The sequence below is a fragment of the Salvia splendens genome, chromosome 18, assembly GCF_004379255.2.
Source record: "Salvia splendens isolate huo1 chromosome 18, SspV2, whole genome shotgun sequence".
Lineage (NCBI taxonomy): Eukaryota > Viridiplantae > Streptophyta > Magnoliopsida > Lamiales > Lamiaceae > Salvia > Salvia splendens.
Window position 1 is genome coordinate 8451628 of NC_056049.1, and position 22534 is coordinate 8474161.

Here is a 22534-nt window from a genome sequence, read left to right on the forward strand (position 1 = left end):
TAAATTAATTAATAGTTATAATGAAATGGAAATGAATGTAAATTGCACCATAATGTTATTCACTATTCCAACGTATATACTAGTGTAAAAAGTAATTGAGATATTAATGCCATCGTTGCATGAATGCGTGATTATTAGTATGTGACAATTTATTGATCAATATATAGATTATACTAGTAATATTTTGTGGTTTAAATTTGATGTTGGTTGTGTGAACGGACAAACACAGTAGTATTGAAATATTTTTAATGAATAATTAAATTAAAACTGTACAGAGTCAAATTTAATTACTTGCAATATGAATACAGTTGAAGGAGGCAGGTAGCCATTTTAATAATTTAATATCATAATAATTGTATCTTAATCAATAGGTCTGTTACATTCCCTTTACAGATATACTACTATAATAGTAGTGTTACATGTAGCCACCCTATTCCATAATTGAACAAAATAGTTGGCAATCAATCTGAAATTTTTAAATAAATTATTCAATTATTTTGAGCAGTTAAATAAATTAATACACTCTTCAAAGAAGAATACAAAATTATAGGGCTACCATAATAGTTTAAATATGTCTTATATAAGTAATAACATATTTATACATCTATTTATTACTATTATACTATAACACAATATGGTGCAATACTGGTATTGAAATTGGTTATACTAAAAATTTGGTATAGCAATTTCTGGTATACAACAAATTTCAGTAAGTATAGGTATGGATTTTACTAATCTCATATTTTCAGTACGGTATAAAATTTCGGGTACGATATACCGTACCGACCCATCCCTATTCATAAGTAACAACTTAAAACTTCAGCCGAGGACATTGATATTGTTATTCGGTATGTACATGCCAAAGACTGTAAGGACTTTCTATGATGGTCAGCACCAACTTCAAAGATGATGGTCGGATGTTGAACCTTGTAGCCTCTGTGTATGCGACTCTCTACGTAGTTGGACAAATATTTAATGCTCAATGCATATAGTCAATGCCGTCTAAATACCATCACAATCATGAATCTTCTTATGCAAATTCATGAAGGAGCAATTGTGTGTGAATGTGGGTAAAAGTGAGAGAGTATATAGGTAAATTGTTCTTAAAAATTTAAAAATAATAAAATGTGGACCAATTGGGAAAAAAATCAGTATTTAAATTAAATTATTAAAAAAGAGAAAATATAAATGTGGAAACCGGTAATATGAAAATAAGGCAAAATTTAAGCAATGAAATTGTCGTGCCACCCAACCTAAAGTTGTGCTAGCAACTAACAACGAAAGGGGCGGCTCTATTTCGAATGACCTAAAGTTGGAGCCTGAGTTCAATCTCGAAACCTCTAATAGCATTAAACTAGTTGCGCTAGTGCTTCTCAGTTCTTCCACTCTATTCAAATATAAATATATCATATAACGACTCGACTCCCAAACTGAGAGGAGTCCTCACATATCAATATAAGCCTTTTCACCATGCTTTGTCGGCACTCACAGTTTCCCATAGGTTCGCCCATCTCACAATTTCCCAAACCAAGCACGCTTAGCTTTGGAATGCCTATGCGATGGGCGTCATAAACGAAGATGCAGCTTGTTGATTTGAATAACACCTATGAAATCTGTAAAACACTCCTTGAATATGCAGTCTCATACCTGCATATCCTTGGAATCCCTCTCGTCTCTTTCGGGTGTGTTTCGGTTCATTTATATCCCCCTCCGCTTCAGATGTAGGAATCGCTCTTTTTCCATGTCTCGGCATCACTTTCTACTCTTGCCTCTAGCATTACATATCATATTTATTAAAATCGTATGGTATTGAGTATTTGATTCCCTCAAAATTGTATATCGGGTTCAAGATCATTTAGTCTTTTTTTAACTAATGGGTATCGAGTTTAACCCAATTAACCAATTGAAATTTATGTACCCAATTTCAATTATTTAGTTAGATTTTCATTCAATTTTCGAAATCCATTTATAATTGACCCCAAAATATGTCACACTAACCTCCATCGTTGACTATGATGATTCGCCGATAAAGCCCCCTCTGTTTTCTGCACTAATAAGATGGTCGTCTTCTCCCTGCACCTCTCGTTCATCAGTGATTCCCTCAAAACCATACCGACTTTCATCCCGTCGGAGTGTTGCGGTGACGTCTCCAAGCTTTCATAAGCAGCTCCGTCGTTTTCTTATACTACTTGAGTCTCAAAATTCGAGCAAACTACTCTTTCTCAAAATTCTTTATCGTTCTAAAATGCTTTGTTCAAGTTTGGCGTATTCTTCCACTCTTAATTAGTTTTTATTTATTTAAATTTTTTTTAATGTAAAAAGCCATGACCAAGCTGGATCGTAACACATCATAGAAAATTGTACTCCGTAGATGATAAATGTCCACGTATAAAACATAGAAAATGATACAAAGGATCCGGAATGTCATTCAAATAATTAAAATTAGTGATCACCGGGCAATGATTTGATGATGTCCGAGTCACCAGGATCAACAATGCTGAGGCATGAAACACGGAAGCACTTCCCAAAAGCAGTTCCCAAGTCGACATTGTTTCCGTTGTAATGGTGAAGTTTGTTGACAATATTTTACATTTCATCCCTGAATGAAAAATTACGATCAAGATTTTTGGATATTTAATTAATTAGATGCAAATACTAATATCAAATGATTGGATACATGAAATATGTTTTGAATCAGATATTCCATAGATTATTTACCAAATTTTGAATACTGATATTCACGATTACCCGATTTGACACTCGGACGCATGACCCAAAGACCATAGTAGCTCGGTGCATTGGATAATATTCCAACATCTAAGAGCATGCTTAACGCGGCGGGCTGGACCGCAGTTGGGTCCCGGCCCGCGTCACGCGGCGTTGGAGACGAGCATTTTGCGGCTTGGGCCGGTCCCGGAGATGCGCCCGGGGTCTGGCCCGGCCCAGCGTTAATTGGTGTTCGGGCCTGACTGGGCCGCAACTTTAATTTTTTTAAAAATTTGAAAATTTATCTATAAATACCACTCCATCCATTTTCATATCCATTCAACTTCATTTCTCTCCCTAAAATTCGAAAAAATGCATCCTCGTCAAAGAGCAATCGAAGCTCAAATGGCCCGAATGTTAGAAGAGGCGATACCGGCAATCCAAGAAGAAATCAGCAATGAAGTGAAACGCTACCAAGCTGCTGTTCAAGCGTGGAACGAACAACACGTCCGGGTACCACGTACTCAGATGTATATCCACCGAGACCGTGAACAAGCTGGTTTGCGGCTTTTCACAGATTATTTCTGTAGAGATCCTCGATGGAGTGATCAGATGTTCCGTCGCCGGTTCCGGATGCGGAGGCCTTTGTTCATGCGCATCGTCAACGCAGTTGTAGCTCGTGACTCGTATTTCAAGCAAACCACCGATGTTGTGGCCGGCAAAGTATATCGACTTTGCAGAAATGCACATGTGCCATATGTCAACTTGCTTATGGAACTACTTCGGACATGTTCGATGAGTATCTCCATGTAAGTGAGCATACTGGACGTGATTGCCTAGCTAAATTCTGTCGGGCAGTCATCGAACCATTCAATGATACATACTTGAGAAAGCCAACGACCGACGACGCTAGGAAGTTGGTGAACATGCACGAGCGGACCCACGGCTTCCCGGGGATGCTGGGCAGCATCGACTGTATGTACTAGCAGTGGAAGAATTATCCAACGGCTTGGAGAGGATAATACACTAGCGGGCACAAGGGCACACATCCCACGATTATGTTGGAGGCCGTTGCCGACCAACGATTGTGGATCTGGCATGCCTAGTTTGGTGTTGCTGGGTCGAACAACAACCTCAATGTGTTGAACGAGTCTCCATTGTTCAACAACTTGTGTGCCGGGCGAGCGCCGAACGTAGAGTTCACGGCCAACCACCGTCGGTATAGTATGTGGTACTATATGGCAGATGGGATCTACCCTCGATGGCTCGTGTTCGTGAAGACTATCACATGTCCGACAATGGATCGGAGGGCATTGTTTGCCCAAAAGCAAGAGGCGGCTCGGAAAGATGTGGAGCGTGCATTCGGAGTCCTCCAAGCACGGTGGGCTATTGTGAAGGGAGCGACCCGTGGTTGGCAGCGTCCACTAATCGCCGACATCATGTATGCATGTATCATAATGCATAACATGATCATTGACGACGAGGAAGAAAATGTCACTTTGTGGAACGACGATCCGCTCTCCAGCACCGGGAGTAACTACACTGTCATCGCCCCGCCCGTGCAGGGCGTTCCTCCCGACATCCGCAATGTCATGGCCCGTTCAACTGCGATGCGCCAAGAAGAACTACACACTCGCCTCCAAGTCGATCTAATTGAAGAGATTTGGACACGCACCAACGTTTTCCAGCATCGACGTTATGTTTTAATGATTTTTTTTGTACTTTTAATTTTCTATGTTGTAATTTTCAATTTCCGAATGAAGAACAACTTTTCCTTGTTTTAAAATTTTCAGCATTTTTTATTTCACGCATAAAATATGTTGTAAATTGTGAATAGTTCAATTTAATAGTTGAGACCCGGGATGAGGCCTGCAGGGTTGAAACAGTTGTGGTCTGAGACTCAAATTTAAGGACAGTTGTGGTCTGAGACTCAAATTTAAGGAAATGATGACATGTAGGGGACTTGGGACCTGAAATGTAGATGAGTTTAATGATGCTCTAATGGATTACGATTAAAATTAAGTTGACCCTAAGGACCCGTTTTATAGGTGATAAACCAAGGTTAAGGTTGGTGGGACCCACCACAATCCAATGTTTGATACAAATTTTCAGCCTGGATAAATGCAATCCAAGGCCCGAAAAAAATTGCGGCGGCCCGCCAGGCCCGCGTGAATAGTGCCCGTTTTCACTATTGGGCTTAGTTAATGTGACCCACAAAATTTGTGGGTTTATTTTATCCTCTTGTGGGTTTATTTTATCCTACATAAATCCTACATTTGGCCCGAAAATTTTATCCTATGTTAATCCTCTTGCTATAACCCACTCACTCTATAAAACGGGTCCTAAATGAAAATATTATCCAAAATCTAAAGGACTCCGAATAAAATTGCAAAAATTTCAAACCGGTAGGCTGGTTAAATGAAAAGAGAACAAAATCAACTAACACACACACTCCCGCTCACACACTCACACACTCACACACTCACACAGACAGTCCTGACTCCTCTCACCGTCACACCAGTAAACAACTGTCCACCTAGAGTCCTCCACCACCACTCACCGTCATCCCCTACCGGCATAATCCTATCTAAACTCATTATTCTGCCTTCCGCCACCGCACCGCCGCTAATTTTAACAATTTTCCGATCAAAAAACGAGACACACAGCAACAATTAGAAAAAGGGGAAAAAAGGAGGAAAAACAGAAACCGAATATTTTGACCCGACCTGACTGCCTGCGTGACTCCTCCATTTACCAGCTCACTCTTCTCTCTGTCTCTAGAAACGATTTCTATATTTCCACGTAGGCATATGTTTCTCCAATTTTCCTCCAGTTGACTCGAAAGCAACCAGCTCAGTAGAGAGAGAAAAAATGGTGAAGCTCGTCGCACAAAATCAGGCGAATTGAGGTCGTGGGGAAATTCTTTCTGACTCGGATGTCGAGAGAGGAAGACGCACCGAAGACATTCCGCGTTCTCGTGGAGAACGCGGAGCGGAAGTTCGCGCGCGTGCGCGACGCGCCGCTGCATCCCTACTGCGGGAGCGGACCGCAGTACGGCCACTTCTTCCACAAGGTTTTCAAGGCGTATATGCGGCTGTGGAAGTACCAGCAGGAAAATAGGGCTAAATTGACGGAATCGGGCCTCCAGCGCTGGGAGATTGGGGAGATCGCTTCGCGAATCGGCCAACTCTATTTCTACCAGTATTTGAGGACTAGCGAGACTCGGTTTCTTCTCGAAGCCTACATATTCTACGAGGCGATTTTCAATAGGAGGTATTTCGACGGCTCGACCAAGGATCGAGGGGTTAGGTTTAAGGAATTGAGGTTCTACGCCAGGTTCCTTATGGTCTCCTTGATTATGAATCATGTCGAGATGGTGAAGCTCCTTGTTCAGAGGTTTAAGGATCTCGTCGATGACAGTAGAGTTAATTTTCGGGTAATTATTTGGTACTCTTTCCTTTTGAGATTCGAGTTTCTCTAAATTTGTGATATAATTGGTCTGAGCATCTCATTCAGATGTGTTGCCCTTTCTACAATCAATTGTTTTCCATAGGTTAATCGTTTCCTTGCTTGATTAGAAATTGTGATTCTCTTCGGTGTGTGGGGCTCGTTCATCATTAATTCTTCCATAGTACTGTAATTAGCTAGTAGGAGTATTTTACTATTTTTCACCTGGCTATTACCGGGAAATTTTGTGCAAATCGTGATGCTATGTTTTTCTGGTGAAGTCAATGGACTAGTTTGGCTTGAGTTGTGGACATATATGGTTAGCTGTTGAAAACCTAGAAAATTTGGGGTATATTTGCTTACATCTATATATAGTGGCAAGGATGAAATTAACCTTACCTATTTGTAAGAGCAGGTACAAATGTATCTACAGTGCCTTAATAAGTACTCCTACATAATTGTTGTTAAAATCTTTTGTATAATTTGTATAACTGGTCTGCTTTGTTCTCCTTCGACGATCTAAATGCATAATTTTGTAATTAAACAATGTTCCTTTAGTAGAATATAGTCTAACTGTATAAAGGCAATGGTGGTGCACTTATGTTCTAGTTACACTGGGAAAGAAATTATTAAATAGTCATGCACTCTCGAAGGTCTTTGTCTCATCTCCAGTAATATTTGGCCTTAGTAAATTCAAAGTTTATGTTCATATTATTAAATTTGTTTCCACAAGGTCTGTCTTTTTTCGGTCTCAGGTAATTTGTTTGCCATGATAACAAGTCTGGTTTTACTCATATGCAGTTTGTAAAATTTTATTTCATTCTTTAATCACCTATGAGCAAATCATACACAATTTGATATCCATATAAAGCATTCCAAGTTCTGTATGCATATCTAATTTATGGTATGGCTTTTCATGTGAACATTGATAAACTTTGCTGCATAACTGTGTAACCAACAGTATAGTTTCTCGTATAGGGTACCAACTTCAAAGAATGGAGGTTGGTGGTCCAAGAAATCATGCGGTTTACAGAAGCTGATTCAGGTAGCACCAGTTCTAGGCCATTGCGCTATACTGTCATGTTTGATTCATATCCAGCCTCACTTCCGTATGTGGCCCGATTTCACGCTAAGAGACTTTTGAAGTTTAGAGATGCACTGCTGACCAGTTATCACAAAAATGAGGTAATACATATATGGTTTTTCAGATTTTTGGCTGTTACATTCGCAAAGTTGAAATCATATAACACTTTGAGCAATGCACTCTATATGGCATGTCAGGTTAAATTTGCAGAACTCACTTTAGATACTTTTAGAATGCTGCAATCTTTGGAATGGGAACCCAGTGGATCTTTCTACCAGAAGCACCCTGTTGAACCGAGGGAGAATGGTGGACCAGCTGATCATTCTGTTACCTCAGGATTGATAGATGTAAATTTGATGGCAGATATGACAGATCCCAATCTACCTCCAAATCCTAAAAAAGCTGTTCTCTACCGTCCATCTGTGACTCAGTTGATAGCTGTGAGTTATAGAATCCTGGCCTTATAGTTTAGCTTTTTTGTGTTATAGTTATGCATGAAATTAGATCTTGACTGAAAGTTTGAACTCGAACTGTAACCCTTTGAAAGCCATAAGTTTCAGCTTATGAGCACTTCACCTCAAATTCTGACCATGGCCATTTTCCAGGTGATTGCAGCAATTTGTGAGGAACTTCCAACAGATAGTGTTATGCTCTTATACTTGTCTGCTGCAGGTTTCGTATCACTAAATTACTGATTGCTTATCTGAGCTTGATATAATCTTGCTGGCTGACATTGTCTTCCATATCAGGGAATTCTGGTCATTCTAGTACTTCACAAGTGGAAAATAATGAGATTACAAGAAAATCTTCTCTGCCCAGTGCCTCTGCCAACAACCATCGTGAACAGAGGAATGGTTTTTATGAAAATCATATTACTACAAAGGGGCATTCAAATCTATATTATGAGGATTATTTAGTGTTAGGTCCAAGCAGAAATGGAAGTATGTTTTCAAAAATTGCTTATTTTTGTTCTTCTCCAATCTCCACATTATGATATTATAACCGAAAATAGTTTAATTATGTTTTCTGTTCTTAGCTTATGACCTTGTGTTTGTGATACAGGTTCAAATATCCTCTTCCCTGGTGATCTGATTCCTTTTACTAGGAGGCCTCTTTTCCTGATAATAGATAGTAATAACAGCCATGCATTCAAGGCAGGTTTGTTAGAACTTTGTAGAGTGATTTTAATCGAAGCATTTACTTAGCAATGAACTGTATATCTCAGAGAAGTTTTAATGCTCCAGAACTGTTGGTATGTTGATATTCAGCAATATCAGCTAACCATTTCTCTTAACATTTTTTTGTAGATTTTTACACAAACTTGTGCTCATGGAATTTCCAGAAAAAAATCTTTTACTTAATCTGTTGTTAATTTGTACTATGTTTGTAGCTCCAATATAGGTGATGTTATCTGTTAAACATCATGTAGAACGAACAGGACAAAATGTTTGGCACAAAAACTGAACTTTGAAGTAAATGTTCCCGTGTTTGCTAGTCCCTGCAAGCCAATTACATGCATTAAAATTGAGTTTGAAACTAACTACTCACTAGTTTCTCCTTTGTTAGTATGATACACTGTCGATTTCCCTATGCCTCTTTTGGCTGAGGTTCTAGGCCTGCCTGTCTATGCTTAGCCCAGAGGCAGTTTCCAGTAGTTGTGGTTTAGTACATCCTTTAACATTTGCCGAACTAAACTAATTGCTACTAATATAAATGAAGCAAGTTCTTCATACCTTCACCGGTGATTCTGAAAATTGGTTTGGAAGTACCAATTTTTTTGTTAGGCGCTGACATGCAAAATGGTAATCAGGTTTTACGTGGAGCAGAAAGGGGTGAACCTGTTGCTTTGTTTCTTTCTCCTTTGAGACCTTCATTCAAGAATTCGAGTGTTATTGACTCGGCACGCCATGGAAGTCAGTTCACATTCTTCCTGACTACTCCTTTACTGGCCTTCGGCCAGCTAGTTGATTTTAACCTAACAGAAGATGACAAGGTCAATGAACTTTTGATCAGTAATTCTCTTCAGAATTTGGCTCCTTTACTATCTAGCTGATTCTGGTAAATGATCTTTTTTTTTTCAGAATATGTCCAACAGCACAGAAAGCATCCTCTCCTCTGCTTTCTCCAAATGGGAGCAAATTCTCTGTACTTCAACTGATCTGGACCTTGTCTGGGCTCAACTTTTGTCTGATCCATTTCTTCGCCGGCTTATTCTGAGGTACTTGGTTTCTGTCTCCAACCATCCATGTGATCAACTTAGTTTATTTTATAGTAGTTTTCAATTTTGTCAGTGACGAGTTAAAATAAGAGGCCTTGGCAAATGAACTAATTTATTCTAATAGTTTTCAGTATCTTTTGAACCCATACTTTGTCATCATTAATAATGGTGCCATCTACGAACTAGTACCAAGTCTCTTTAGTCGCTTCGAAACTGAACTATGATAATTATACATCTTCAACCATATGCCTTGACTGAATTAATAACATCTTCTAGGCATTATCTCCGAGGTACATGCAAAGTTCAGAATATTTAGTGATTTTTCGGAACATGCCCCCTTTAGAACATGTTATGGCCTTCAAACTTAGTTTTCTCGAACTTGGTTATTTTCTTCCTGAGGCATCCTAGACATGATTTTTTGATCTAAGACATGTTTATCTTGAACTTGGTACTTTATACAACAGCGTAACTTGGTAATTGTAATGTTCTTTCATTTCTCCAGATTCATATTCTGCCGCGCTGTTCTTACTCTGTTTTGCAAAAGAGAGGAGGGCGGCCAATATTTACCTATTTGTATACCTGAACTTCCGAGTTCAGTATCTGCCAACTCCAAAGCTGTGCAACCTGCAATCACCCAACTCGCGAATAACCTCAAGGTCACAGACTGCTTTAGATCCCTTTAACTACTTATAAAAGGGACTACTAAACTGTATATTGGAGTATGATAGAATCGTACAATATGCCACCTCCTGGGAGAAATACTTTGACTACCTACAGTTAAGTTACACGAGCAGTATGTGATGGTAATCGATAGTCTCGGGCCATTGGTTTCTTAGAGGCAATGAACAGTACCAGATGGTTGGTCAAAGTCATGCATAGTGTCGGTGTGGCTGAGTTGATGGTTTGTTAGCAAGTTGGGGTCTCTGAGTTTTATAGTTTGTTAAATTATCACAAAAATTAGGAGTAATTGTTCATAACTTTTGTAAAACAGAATGAAGTAGGTGTTGAGGTTTTCCATTTTTGTATATCCATTTGTTTTATTCTGTCTAGCCATGACTTACTTGGGTTCTAATAACTGGTGTGTATTTGAGCATTTGGTGCATAGTTGATGGAACTTATGTAAGATTACCAATGTGAACTGAAATATTCATGATTCATTATACAGTTTAAAATTGTGGTTATTGCTCTCTTTTATGTGTGTAAAATTAGGTTTGGATTCAATGCAAATGTCGGATGTAAGCCTCATTAAACTCAAATGAATCAAATATGCTTTTTTTGTGTAGTTTTTCATTTATAACTGCAACATGGCTTGTTGATTTCTAATACTAATATAATTTTGACGAATTGAATTGTCAACATGCATTATAAAATCCTACTATTAACATAAGCTTGCGACACTTCCAATCATGAATCAGCACACAAATTAACTGTATCGATTTTTAGTTGTCCAACCCTATATGTCAAAACCTACCATCCGTGCATCGCATCAGCAATTATGCTAGTATCATAAAATCCCCAATTTTCCTACACATTAGAATGTTTTACGAATACATAATTTCATAAAATTTTCGATTAGAATTTAGAATGTCTCCAATTACACTATTACGTGGAATCAAGTACTTAAAAATATATGTGTAATTTTTTAATCTAATTTTATTTATTTATAATTTTGATTAAATAAAACTAAGTTAATCACATGGAGTATGATTAAAAATTAATTAAATTGTGCAAAATAATTTACATAATTGAAATTAATAAAAAGAACATAATTGAAGTCATTCTTATTGGATTTTCGCATTTCCTTATCTCCTCACAAGAAGATGTGATCAACGTCTTTCCCTTGCACTTGGGCGTCTTTAGACCCGTTGGGCAGCTTCTACTCGGCGCAATCCTTGCACTTGCGTCCTCATTCTTGATCTTCCACTTGTTGTGTATTGTATGTTCCTAGCGATTTGTTCTCTTCTATCCGTCATGGCCCGATCCTCTATTGCCCGACTACTTCTTGTAGTTGTGCACCTTCTCCCAAGTCTTGAAGTACTTAAAGACCTACTTGTTCTTGATATTAATCAAATCCGTCTCACACTGGTTGTTCTTCTATTGCGACTGCACATGGTTGTAGATGGTGCATACCTTATGTACCTTTATGGTGTACCACATTATATATCAATTGTTTTTTTTACCAAAAAGTCCATACCATTTTCGGAGTCAACAACATGGTCTTCGTTAATGTCAACATATAGCACTCGAAAATCCTTTTTGTTTTGTCTGCTGAGTATACAATGTAATGTGTGAAAGATTAATGGGCTAGATTAGATTAATAGGAAATAATTCTATTGGGCTTGGTCCAATGTTGCAATTATTCTATTATATATATCCTCTATTGTAGAGAACACAATATAGAAAACCTAATTCTCTAAGAGAGAAAAGCGGCGCTACGTTCAACAGAGATTTCCTAGCTTTCTCTATAGAACGATTGTACCGAGGAATTGTTCCTGCATCGGATCAGAATACGCGTGGACCTCGATAGTAGTGGATTCAACTTGCAGGATACAATCGTAGAAGAAGAACAACACAACAAGTAAGATTTAGTTCGTTGTGTGTTACGTGCTCAACTTGCAATATGATTATGAATCTAGATCTGTTATTCTTGTCTGCAATTTCCGCTTCGCTCATTAGATGAATACAAGAATTACTAACAGTGGTATCAGAGCCCGGGGCTTGATTCATAATTAATTTTGTTTCCTAATTAATTTGTGGATGATTTTGGAAATCAAAACTCTGATTTGATTCATTTAATTGATCTGTGAAAATTATTCAATTTTGAATGAATATGTATCTAGTTAGTTTCGAACTGACGATATAATATATTAATTAGATTAATAGATTGTGATTCTAAAAGTAAGGTGAAGATTTGCTGATCAGATGCGCATTATATCTCGTGAATGAATCAGAGAATTGGATAAACCCATAATCCAAATTAATAATAATAATATATTTATTATTATGAGTATCAAGTAATCTACTGCAACATCTTTACTTTTAAATAATGATATTCCACAACAATGTTGTTGCTGTGACTATTCATCGACTGTTCGAGCTGCGATTTCGGCGACTTTGCAGTAGCTGCTGAAGCTGGGGGAGAGCGATTGTGCCGTGGTCCTCGGCTTTGAGCCCATGGCGGCAGCGGTTGTCGCGGGGATCCTCGGCTTTGCGCCCATGGCGGCGGTGAGTGGCGATGGGCTGCAGAGTTGGTGGAATAAATACGGCGTGAAGGCAGCACCACAGAGGGGCGTCTGTTCTTTTCCGAGAACCCTAGCGGGTTTTGAAGATCCGGGTCAGATCCGAATTGTGGTTTTGTTCACTGTAAATCACATTATTAATTTAGAATTAATAATATTAATCAAGCCAATAAATTATTTACTATCATTATTTTGAATAATAATAGTAAATTAGTTTTAATATTGTTTTAGAATTAATATTAAATATTTGTTTATATTAGTTTGGAATTGATATAAATTAGATGATGAATTAATTAATTGGATTAATGAGCTAGAATTTGTTAATATTATTATTTTTGGAATAATAAATAATATATGTGCTTGATGATGATTTGAAATTATTACTTGATTTATAAATTTATTGATTTAGAATTAATATAGATTGGATTAGTTTCGTGAATTAGATTAACAAATTGGGACATAGTTATCATCTGGAAATGATATATACTCCACAACACAATAATAATTTGGAATTAATATTAAATATGTATAATTATATTAATTTAGAATTAATAAAATTAAATCCACATTTAATTAGAGAATAAAATTTGATTTTATTCGGTGAGCATTATTTGATATCTTATGTGATAAGCATGCTATTTGATTTTATGTTTATTTTTTTAACTATAGTAGTTAGGGACCGTTTTATTGTCTGGGTAGGCGGCGCCCAGTATGTGTAGTTCGTGTTATATTATGTCTGGGTAGGCGGCGCCCAGTATGTGTAGTCCGTGTTATACTATGTCTGGGTAGGCGGCGCCCAGTAATTGTTTGAAGTTTAATATTGGATATTATATTCACAGAACTAGTATCACACTTTTCCCCACAAAATATAAGTCTTGTTTTGAAACAAACGCGTCGTCCATCACAATTGTTTGATGTTCCTAGTCTTTTCGACCACGAGTTTTACGCCCTCGCGTTTACTCTAAATCTACAAGGTTTAGGCTCATTCATAGATGCATGGTTGGCATCGTGTGATGGGGTTGACTTGCTTAAATTATTTTGAGTAGCCCTCGCAACCAGAATAATTTATGGACGTATATTAATTGGATTAATAAACCAAGAATTGTAAAATTGTTGTTACAATTGGCTTGGAGGCCTACCTGGTGATATTATTGTAGTCATCAGCCCTCGCAGAGGCTGCAATAATATAGACTTGGATCTTGGACCACTAAAATTTATATTAGATATAAATTCGTATTTTATGTTTGGGGGACATAATATATGTTAAAATTAGTGGGAGCTAATCAATACAATAAACCCTTGTTTGATTAGTGATGCGATTGTGATCTTTGTATGCTTTTCTAATTTGCTTTTCGTTTTATTTTCTGTTCAGATAATATGTCAAACTTATCTTATGAGTGTATGATGGAAACAAACAAATTGACTAGGTCAAATTTCACGGAGTGGCAGAGAGACTGCCCAAAACTCAAGGCACAAGGTGCAATGAGTGGGAGCTCAGCTATGTTTGTCATTGAGATAAATATGTCTATGAATAACTCACAATCCTGGGTATTGGATACCGCTTGTGGTTCACACATTTGTAATAATGTGCAAGGTTTAATAGACAGCAGGAAAGTGAGGCCTGGGGAAGTAGACCCACGTGTTGGAAATGAAGCAAAAGTTGTTGCCGAACGCGTGGGAACTTATAGATTAGATCTTCCCTCAGGACATAGACTAGATTTACATAATTGTTATTTCGTTCCAGTTATTTCAAAGAATATTATTTCCATTCCGATGTTGGACATCGAAGGTTTTTCCTTCCATTTTGCAAACAACAGGTGCTCGTCTTCTAATAATGGATTGTTTTATGGAAATGCCTCTTTAGAGAATGGATTATATATGCTTGAATGCAAACGGGATATTCTCAATGTACAAAATAAAAGACTTAAGCTATGTAATACGGATAATGCTACTTATCTTTGGCATTGTAGACTTGGTCATATCAATGAGAAAAGGATAGCGAGATTGAGAAAGTTAGACTATCTAAATTCATTTGATTTTGAATCATATGGTGCTTGTGAATTCTGTCTCAAAGGAAAGATGACTAATAAGCCACTTTCTGGGAAAGGGGTGCGTGCTAATGATGTGCTAGAGTTGATCCACACAGATGTGTGCGGACCGTTTCCAACTCAAGCAAAAGGTGGTTATTCGTACTTCATTACTTTCACTGATGATTTTACAAGGTATGGATATGTGTATCTTATGAAACACAAATCTGAGGCCTTTGAGAAATTTATAGAGTTTAAGTGTGAAGTTGAGAAACAACTTGGGAAAAGTATAAAAACTCTTCGATCAGATCGAGGAGGGGAATACTTGAGCCGAGAATTTCTTGATTACTTGAAATCGCATGGAATTCAGTCGGACTAGACACCTCCTGGTACACCACAAATGAATGGAGTATCTGAAAGGAGAAACCGAACATTATTAGATATGGTTCGATCCATGATGAGTTTAGCTAGTCTTCCTTTATTTCTCTGGGGTCATGCTTTATTGACTGCTATTTACATTCTGAATAGAGTTCCATCTAAATCAGTTGAGAAAACACCATATGAGTTATGGTATGGCAAAAAGCCTTGTCTTAACTATATGCGGACCTGGGGTTGTCCAGCTTTTGTTAAGAAACAAATGACTGATAAGTTGGAATCTAAAAGTGAGAAGTGTTACTTTGTGGGATATCCTAAACAAACTAGGGGATACGATTTCTACTGTCCTGAAAATCACAAGGTGATAACATCAAGGAATATGACGTTTCTTGAAGACAGTTATGTCTGCAAGGAACAAGGTCAAAATACAGTAGATCTTGAAGAAATTCAAGAACCACAAGTTAACAATGAGGATGATGTATTGTCAAATGGTTTGAACAATAACACAGTGGGAGTTTTTGATGATCTATTGGGAGGGGAAAATACTATTAGAGGAGACCTTAGAGGGACTCTCGAAGAACCTCTTCAAGACAATGAGATGCATCAAATACAAGATGATACAATAGTTGCATCAACTCTACCTCAAGAAGATCATAGTGATATTCCTGGGCCTACTCACAATCAGAATGAACAGCCCGAGCCAGAAGAAAACCAACTCAATAGGCCTAGAAGGATTCGTCGTGCACCTGAGAGACTGAATCTAATGGTTGAGAACCAAGATGATGAAGTTGATTTAGATGAAGATGAGCCTAAGACCTATACCGAGGCGGTGTCGGACACCGATCGAGAGAAGTGGCTTGAAGCCTTGATATCTGAAATGGACTCGATGTACTTCAACTTAGTCTGGGAACTAGTTGACTTGCCAGATGGGGTTTACCCCATAGGTTGCAAATGGATCTTCAAAAAGAAGAGAGATGCAAATGGCAAAGTACAAACCTACAAGGCTAGGTTAGTGGCAAAGGGTTATAGTCAGCGCGAAGGCATTGACTATGATGAAACCTTTTCGCCAGTTGCTAAGATCAAGTCCATTAGGATATTACTTGCAATTGCTGCATACTACAATTTCGACATTTGGCAAATGGATGTCAAAACCGCATTTCTCAATGGAGAATTAGAAGGCGATGTCTATATGACACAGCCAGAAGGTTTTGTATCGAAAGAAAGGCCGAATGCAGTGTGCAAGCTAAAGAAGTCCATCTATGGACTTAAGCAAGCTTCGAGGAGTTGGAATATTTGTTTTGACAGAACAATCAAATCGTTTGGTTTCGTCAGAAGCAAAGAGGATCCATGTGTTTATAGTAAACGCGAAAATGGAAACGTCGTATACCTTATCATATATGTTGATGACATCTTGATTATGGGAAGCGATCGTTCCATGATGCAATCCGTGAAAGAATGGTTGTCTAGTTCCTTTATGATGAAGGATCTGGGTGATGCTTCCTACATCCTTGGAATCAAGATCTATCGAGATAGACCGAATAGGATGTTGGGATTATCACAATCCACTTACATAGACAAGTTGCTAAGGCGCTTTTCAATGGAGAATTCTAAGAAAGGTTTTCTTCCTATGGGAAATGGCATTGTATTGTCAAAGCAGGATTGTCCTTCTAATGACAAAGAAAGAGACAACATGAAAAGGATCCCGTATGCTTCGGCTATAGGATCTATTATGTATGCCATGATTTCTACTAGGCCAGATGTGGCCTATGCGCTTAGCATGACAGGCAGATTTCAGCAAAATCCCGGTGAGGAACATTGGAAAACCGTTAAGACTATTCTTAAGTACCTTAGAAGGACTAAAGAATATTTCTTAGTCTATGGTGGACAACCAGAGTTATCAGTTACTGGGTACACTGATGCTAGTTTCCAAACAGACCATGACGACTATAAGTCTCAGTCTGGATATGTTTTTGTCCTCAATGGTGGAGCAGTGAGTTGGAATAGTTCCAAACAAGGTACAACTGCCGATTCCACCACCGAAGCCGAGTATATTGCTGCATCTGAAGCTGCCAAAGAAGCTGTTGCTTTGTTAGAGTTCGTTAAAGAACTGGGTGTCATTCCGAGTGCCAATAGTGCAATACCTTTGTATTGTGACAACACTGGTGCTGTTGCGCAAGCAAAAGAACCCAGAGCTACGAACAGGAACAAGCATGTTCCCAGAAGATATCATCTGATCAGAGAAATAGTTGAAAGAGGCGACATAAAATTAGAAAGAGTACCCACTGATGATAACTTGGCTGATCCTTTCACCAAACCGTTATGTATAGCAAAACACAACAAGCACTTTGAGAGCTTAGGTGTTATGCATGTTGGTAGATGGCTTTGAATCAGTGGGAGTTACAGTTTTATATGTCTTAGAAACATTTTGTGTTGAGACAATATTACTTGATCACATTATATGAAAATTTCATTTTCTATGGGTTTTGTGCACTTATTGGAATAATTATTTTAAATGTTTGATTTTATTCTAAATATTTGTTCCCTTGAATTGTGACTGTCGTTAATGGTGTGAGACATTAATGATATAGTATAATTCTAAAATAGCCCTAACCAATGATCATCAAGAATGGGATATTGATGATATGTTATAGGTTAGCATGGGGTTTGCATCACATTCTTCGAGAATGTAGTTGTTCTCACAACTATGAGATATTAGATACTCGTGATGGACACATGGTATACATTAGAGAGTATTGGTATACCCTACTATTAAACTGTTTTGTTAAGTGTCTACAGTTTATTAGTGCATGAAGTATGTAATAGTCATTGGATCTGAGGTCATTACACATTTTGTTTGTTGAGTGGTGTGCTTTGATCTTGTCCAATGCTTTGCCTCCCAAAGGAGGATTGAGACACGGACTTGTGTTGGGTACATCATAAGATAAATGGAAATGGTAGTTGAGCCAAGAATGAGATTCATTCCTCAATTAGAATTTCGAGAGAACACTCAAATTCTCTATATTACTTGACCATTAAGTCATTGGCCAATGCAAAGATATATTCAATTAAAGTAATTGAATATGATCGAATGGGTCATTTAATAAAGATGAGATAAAGTGATTGAGCTATTTGGATGACACATGACAAATCTTAGGCTCAATCGGGTGGTTCGTGAATGAAAGGATATTACTATAAACTTTGTGTAAAGGCTTGTTTACCGAATTCACGTAAACGTCCGTCATATATAGAGCTACGCTGCCAACGCAGTCTAGGAGTTTTGTGCAGACTTCGATTAGATCGTCGTCGATAATGGGGGCCTAAAGGGTCACACTATATGTGTATTATGATCCGCTCAAGGGTACAATGTTATAGTTGTGTATTACATCTAATGCTAGTCCAAGTGGGAGATTGAAAGATTAATGGGCTAGATTAGATTAATATGAAATAATTCTATTGGGCTTGGTCCAATGTTACAATTATTCTATTATATATATCCTCTATTGTAGAGAACACAATATAGAAAACCTAATTCTCTAAGAGAGAAAAGCGGCGCTATGTTCAACAGAGATTTCCTAGCTTTCTCTATAGAACGATTGTACCGAGGAATTGTTCCTGCATCGGATCAGAATACGCGTGGACCTCGATAGTAGTGGATTCAACTTGCAGGATACAATCGTAGAAGAAGAACAACACAACAAGTAAGATTTAGTTCGTTGTGTGTTACGTGCTCAACTTGCAATATGATTATGAATCTAGATCTGTTATTCTTGTCTGCAATTTCCGCTGCGCTCATTAGATGAATACAAGAATTACTAACAATGTGTTGGAGAGTTGGATAAATCAACCATGGTTCTATAATTTTAGATCATCTAGATCAAGATCTAATCACTCTTGTTGGTTATATGTTACTTCCTCCGTTCTCGTAATAGGCCATAGGACGACATGAGTTTTAATGAGAAATTGTTAACTACAAAGAGAGAGAAAGAGAAGATGTGGGTAAACCGATATAATGTAAGATATTTTCCAATTTCGTAGAGAAGCGAGTATAATAGAGGGAGGGACATAGTTCTCTCCTATCCCGATCAAGATATTTCAGTTCGATCAAATCCAAATTGGGTAGCCCAATTAATTTTATTCAAATGATGGGCCTTTACTTTTATTATTGGCCCAATCAACATTTATTTTGAACTCGGTTGGATATATATAAGAGGTCACAAAAGTTCACCCAGTTTTCGAAACCCTAGTGTAGGAGAAGAGAGGGCCGTAGTGATTCTCACATCCTCTTGTGCCAATGAAGGTTCAATCTCTCTCTCTCTCTCTTGCACAGCACACATAAGAGCTCAGTTGTTGCTCATCTCTTAATGTGGATTTATGATTTATTTTTCATTTGATAGTTCAACATAGCCAATCCGACCACTGGATGCCAGAAGAAGCTGGAAATCGACGATGACGTTAAGCTGTATATCTTCTTTCCTCATCTACTATTTGATCATACTTATCGTATAATTGTTGAATCTGGATTCTTCGTTTTTCATAGGCATTCGTTTATGTTATTGTAGCTTTATATATGCTTGAATAAGTTCGTGTATATTTAATTTTTTGAGTTTTTAGCTCCGTTGAAAAATTTCATTTATTATGTCCTTGCTTTCGTCATTGATTTGTATAAGAATTAACATGATGAAATCTTCAAAATATTGAAGCCGAGAACAACAGCCAGTTTTGTCTGTTTAAACTGCGACTGTTTGGTGCATTTCGGTCTTAGCAAATGGCTTCGAATTTTAGCTACAGATATGATTGATATAGGCGAATTTTCGGGAGATCTCTTGATCGTGAGGCTGACATTAATGTCAGCTTTGTTAACTTTTTTCCTCCTTACTGTATTCTCAAATTTACTATATTGCCTGATTTTATTGTTGCATAATGCATTTCTTGAGCAGTCTTTTGCCGTTTCTGATTGTGACTAATATTGCTTCTTGCATCGTTCGTCACATCTTAGTTTTTTGTACAGTTTATATTTTGAATGGATAGAACTATGAAAAATTTAAAATTAAATGTCTTGCTTCGGTTGTTACTTTTTTTGCATGTCATCATGGAGGGTTATGATGCTTAGTGATTATAATTGGACTAGTTGTGTGGCGTATGAGCGGTGTTGTATACACCAAGCTGTTATTTGTGTGCCTGATCCTAGTTTGTCCTTTCAATTGCAGCCGGGTTTTTTGGGACAAGAGGATATCTCAAGAAGTCAGTGGAGATGCACTTGGAGATGTATGCTACTATTATTTGTTGATTTTGTCGCCCTAATTAATACGAAATATTTACTTGATAATGTTAATTCTACCATGCTGACCCAATTAATTCAGGAGTTCAAAGGGTATGTTTTCAAGATTATGGGTGGTTGTGACAAGCAGGGCTTCCCGATGAAGCAGGGTGTCCTGACCCCTGGTCGTGTGAGACTCCTGCTGCACCGTGGTACGTGTGATGCCTTAAATCAGGATCCCTATTGAATAATTTTCTGTGTAACATGAAGTTTTTAATTGAAATACACTTATTTGAACAGGAACCCCATGCTTCCGTGGTTATGGTAGGAGAAACGGTGAGCGCAGAAGGAAGTCTGTCCGTGGCTGCATTGTGAGCCCTGATCTCTCTGTCCTTAACTTGGTTATTGTGAAAAAGGGCGACAATGATCTTCCTGGTCTCACTGATACTGAGAAACCAAGGATGAGAGGTCCAAAGAGGGCTTCAAAGATCCGCAAGCTCTTCAACCTTAACAAGGAAGATGATGTTAGGAAGTATGTTAATACATACCGTCGTGAATTCACCACCAAAGCTGGTGAGTTTTCACATTACCATGTTATATCCTTAGATTGACCTTTGATGCATATGGATTTCATTTGACATTTGATTTATGAACACAGGGAAGAAAGTCAGCAAAGCTCCTAAGATTCAAAGGTTGGTCACTCCCCTCACCCTGCAGAGGAAGAGAGGCAGAATTGCTGAGAAAAAGAAGAGAATCGCCAAGGCTAAATCGGAAGCTGCTGATTACCAAAAGCTCCTTGCTCAAAGGTTGAAGGAGCAAAGGGAAAGACGCAGTGAGAGCTTGGCTAAGCGGAGGTCTAAACTCTCTACAGCCTCGAAGCCATCTATTGCTGCTTGATTGTCATCTAGGATCTCATCCCTTCGTGTATGTCAGTGCCATTTTTGGCTTGGTGTTTTGCTGGTCTTAGATTAAGGGGTTTTTATGTATTTTCTGCTACTTTGCTTCTCTTAATATTTTCAAAGCTTGTGTTGTTTAATATACTCTAGTTCAATATATGTATACGTTTCTTGCATTTTTTATTGGTATTAACTTTAATACTATGTCCACTAGTTTCTGTAAGTCTTGGGACCTTATGTTTTGAAAGAGATGTCAGCCTGCAAATTTTGAATTCTGGCCTATCTGGTATAGCGTATGATATCTCATATTTTCCCTGCGAGGAAGTCTTTTTAAGTATGAAATCTAGCTTCAATAAAATCCAAAGGAATGCATACCTTGTGCTACCATCAGATTTATATATATATATATGATTGTATTCAATGTCGAAGTAATTTTAAAGACCGAACTAGAGATCAAATCTTAGCCATTCAAATTTATAATCTAGTGTATCTAATAAATCAGTCAAATCTTTAATTTTTAATCTTAAAAATCGGCTAGGGGTTGTATTGGAAGACCGATATTTTCAGTAGTTAATTCGTTCCTAAAATGATGCACAGTTATATATCGAATATATTGTCATAATATGTCCATTATTCCACGTTAATTATTGTGGATAGTATAACTATTTTCTTTTTTTATACACTCAACCAATATTAATGGAGGATTCAATCACCACCACACCTACAAGATAGATCAACGAGATTCATATATTGTCAGCCACACCCATCGCTCACGTTTGGGATTTCATCTCTATTGATTCACTCCTGCAATTCATCAATTTACGTTTTACAATTACATCTCCATTGTCAAGTCACGCCTGTAATTTTACGCAATTCATGCGTCTTCAATTGATCATTGGGTTCGATCTGAAATTAAATTTATTCAGTTTAAAAGAAATCAGAGCATTATATAACACATTTAAAAAGAAACGTGATGATTATGGGTAGACGTCAACCGACGGTTCACGGTTCGGAACCGCCGGTTCCGGTTCAAGATTTTCTTGAACCTGAACCGGCCCGTCCTAGCTTGGACGGTTCCGGTTCCGGTTCCTGAACCGTGAACTGGCGGTTCACGTCAAGGTCCAGAACCGCCGGTTCCGGACTGGTTCGGCGGTTCATGTTTATTTATTTTTTATTTTTTTTGTTAAAATTGTAATTCAAGTAAAAAATGTAAATATCATTGCATAAATAAAATTAGAATAATGCGATGTACAAATGCAATTTTATTGATAATTTCAACTATATT

At 37.8% G+C, this 22534-nt stretch overlaps 2 protein-coding genes across 2 annotated transcripts; both read left to right on the plus strand.

Moving 5' to 3' along the window:
• Window positions 1-5133: 5133 nt before the first annotated feature.
• On the plus strand, window positions 5134-10636 carry LOC121777470 (protein SCAI-like). The gene is made up of 9 exons (XM_042174739.1): window positions 5134-6142; window positions 7132-7338; window positions 7435-7677; window positions 7843-7909; window positions 7987-8178; window positions 8300-8391; window positions 9048-9230; window positions 9319-9455; window positions 9958-10636. Exons 1-9 carry the CDS (start codon window positions 5642-5644, stop codon window positions 10136-10138), a joined length of 1803 nt encoding a protein of 600 aa, XP_042030673.1. The 5' UTR covers window positions 5134-5641; the 3' UTR covers window positions 10139-10636.
• An 8652-nt stretch (window positions 10637-19288) lies between these two features.
• On the plus strand, window positions 19289-21425 carry LOC121777474 (40S ribosomal protein S6-like). The gene is made up of 6 exons (XM_042174748.1): window positions 19289-19393; window positions 19491-19555; window positions 20304-20361; window positions 20457-20565; window positions 20654-20926; window positions 21012-21425. The coding sequence occupies exons 1-6, from the start codon at window positions 19388-19390 to the stop codon at window positions 21248-21250; spliced, it is 750 nt and encodes a 249-aa protein (XP_042030682.1). The 5' UTR covers window positions 19289-19387; the 3' UTR covers window positions 21251-21425.
• Window positions 21426-22534: the final 1109 nt, after the last annotated feature.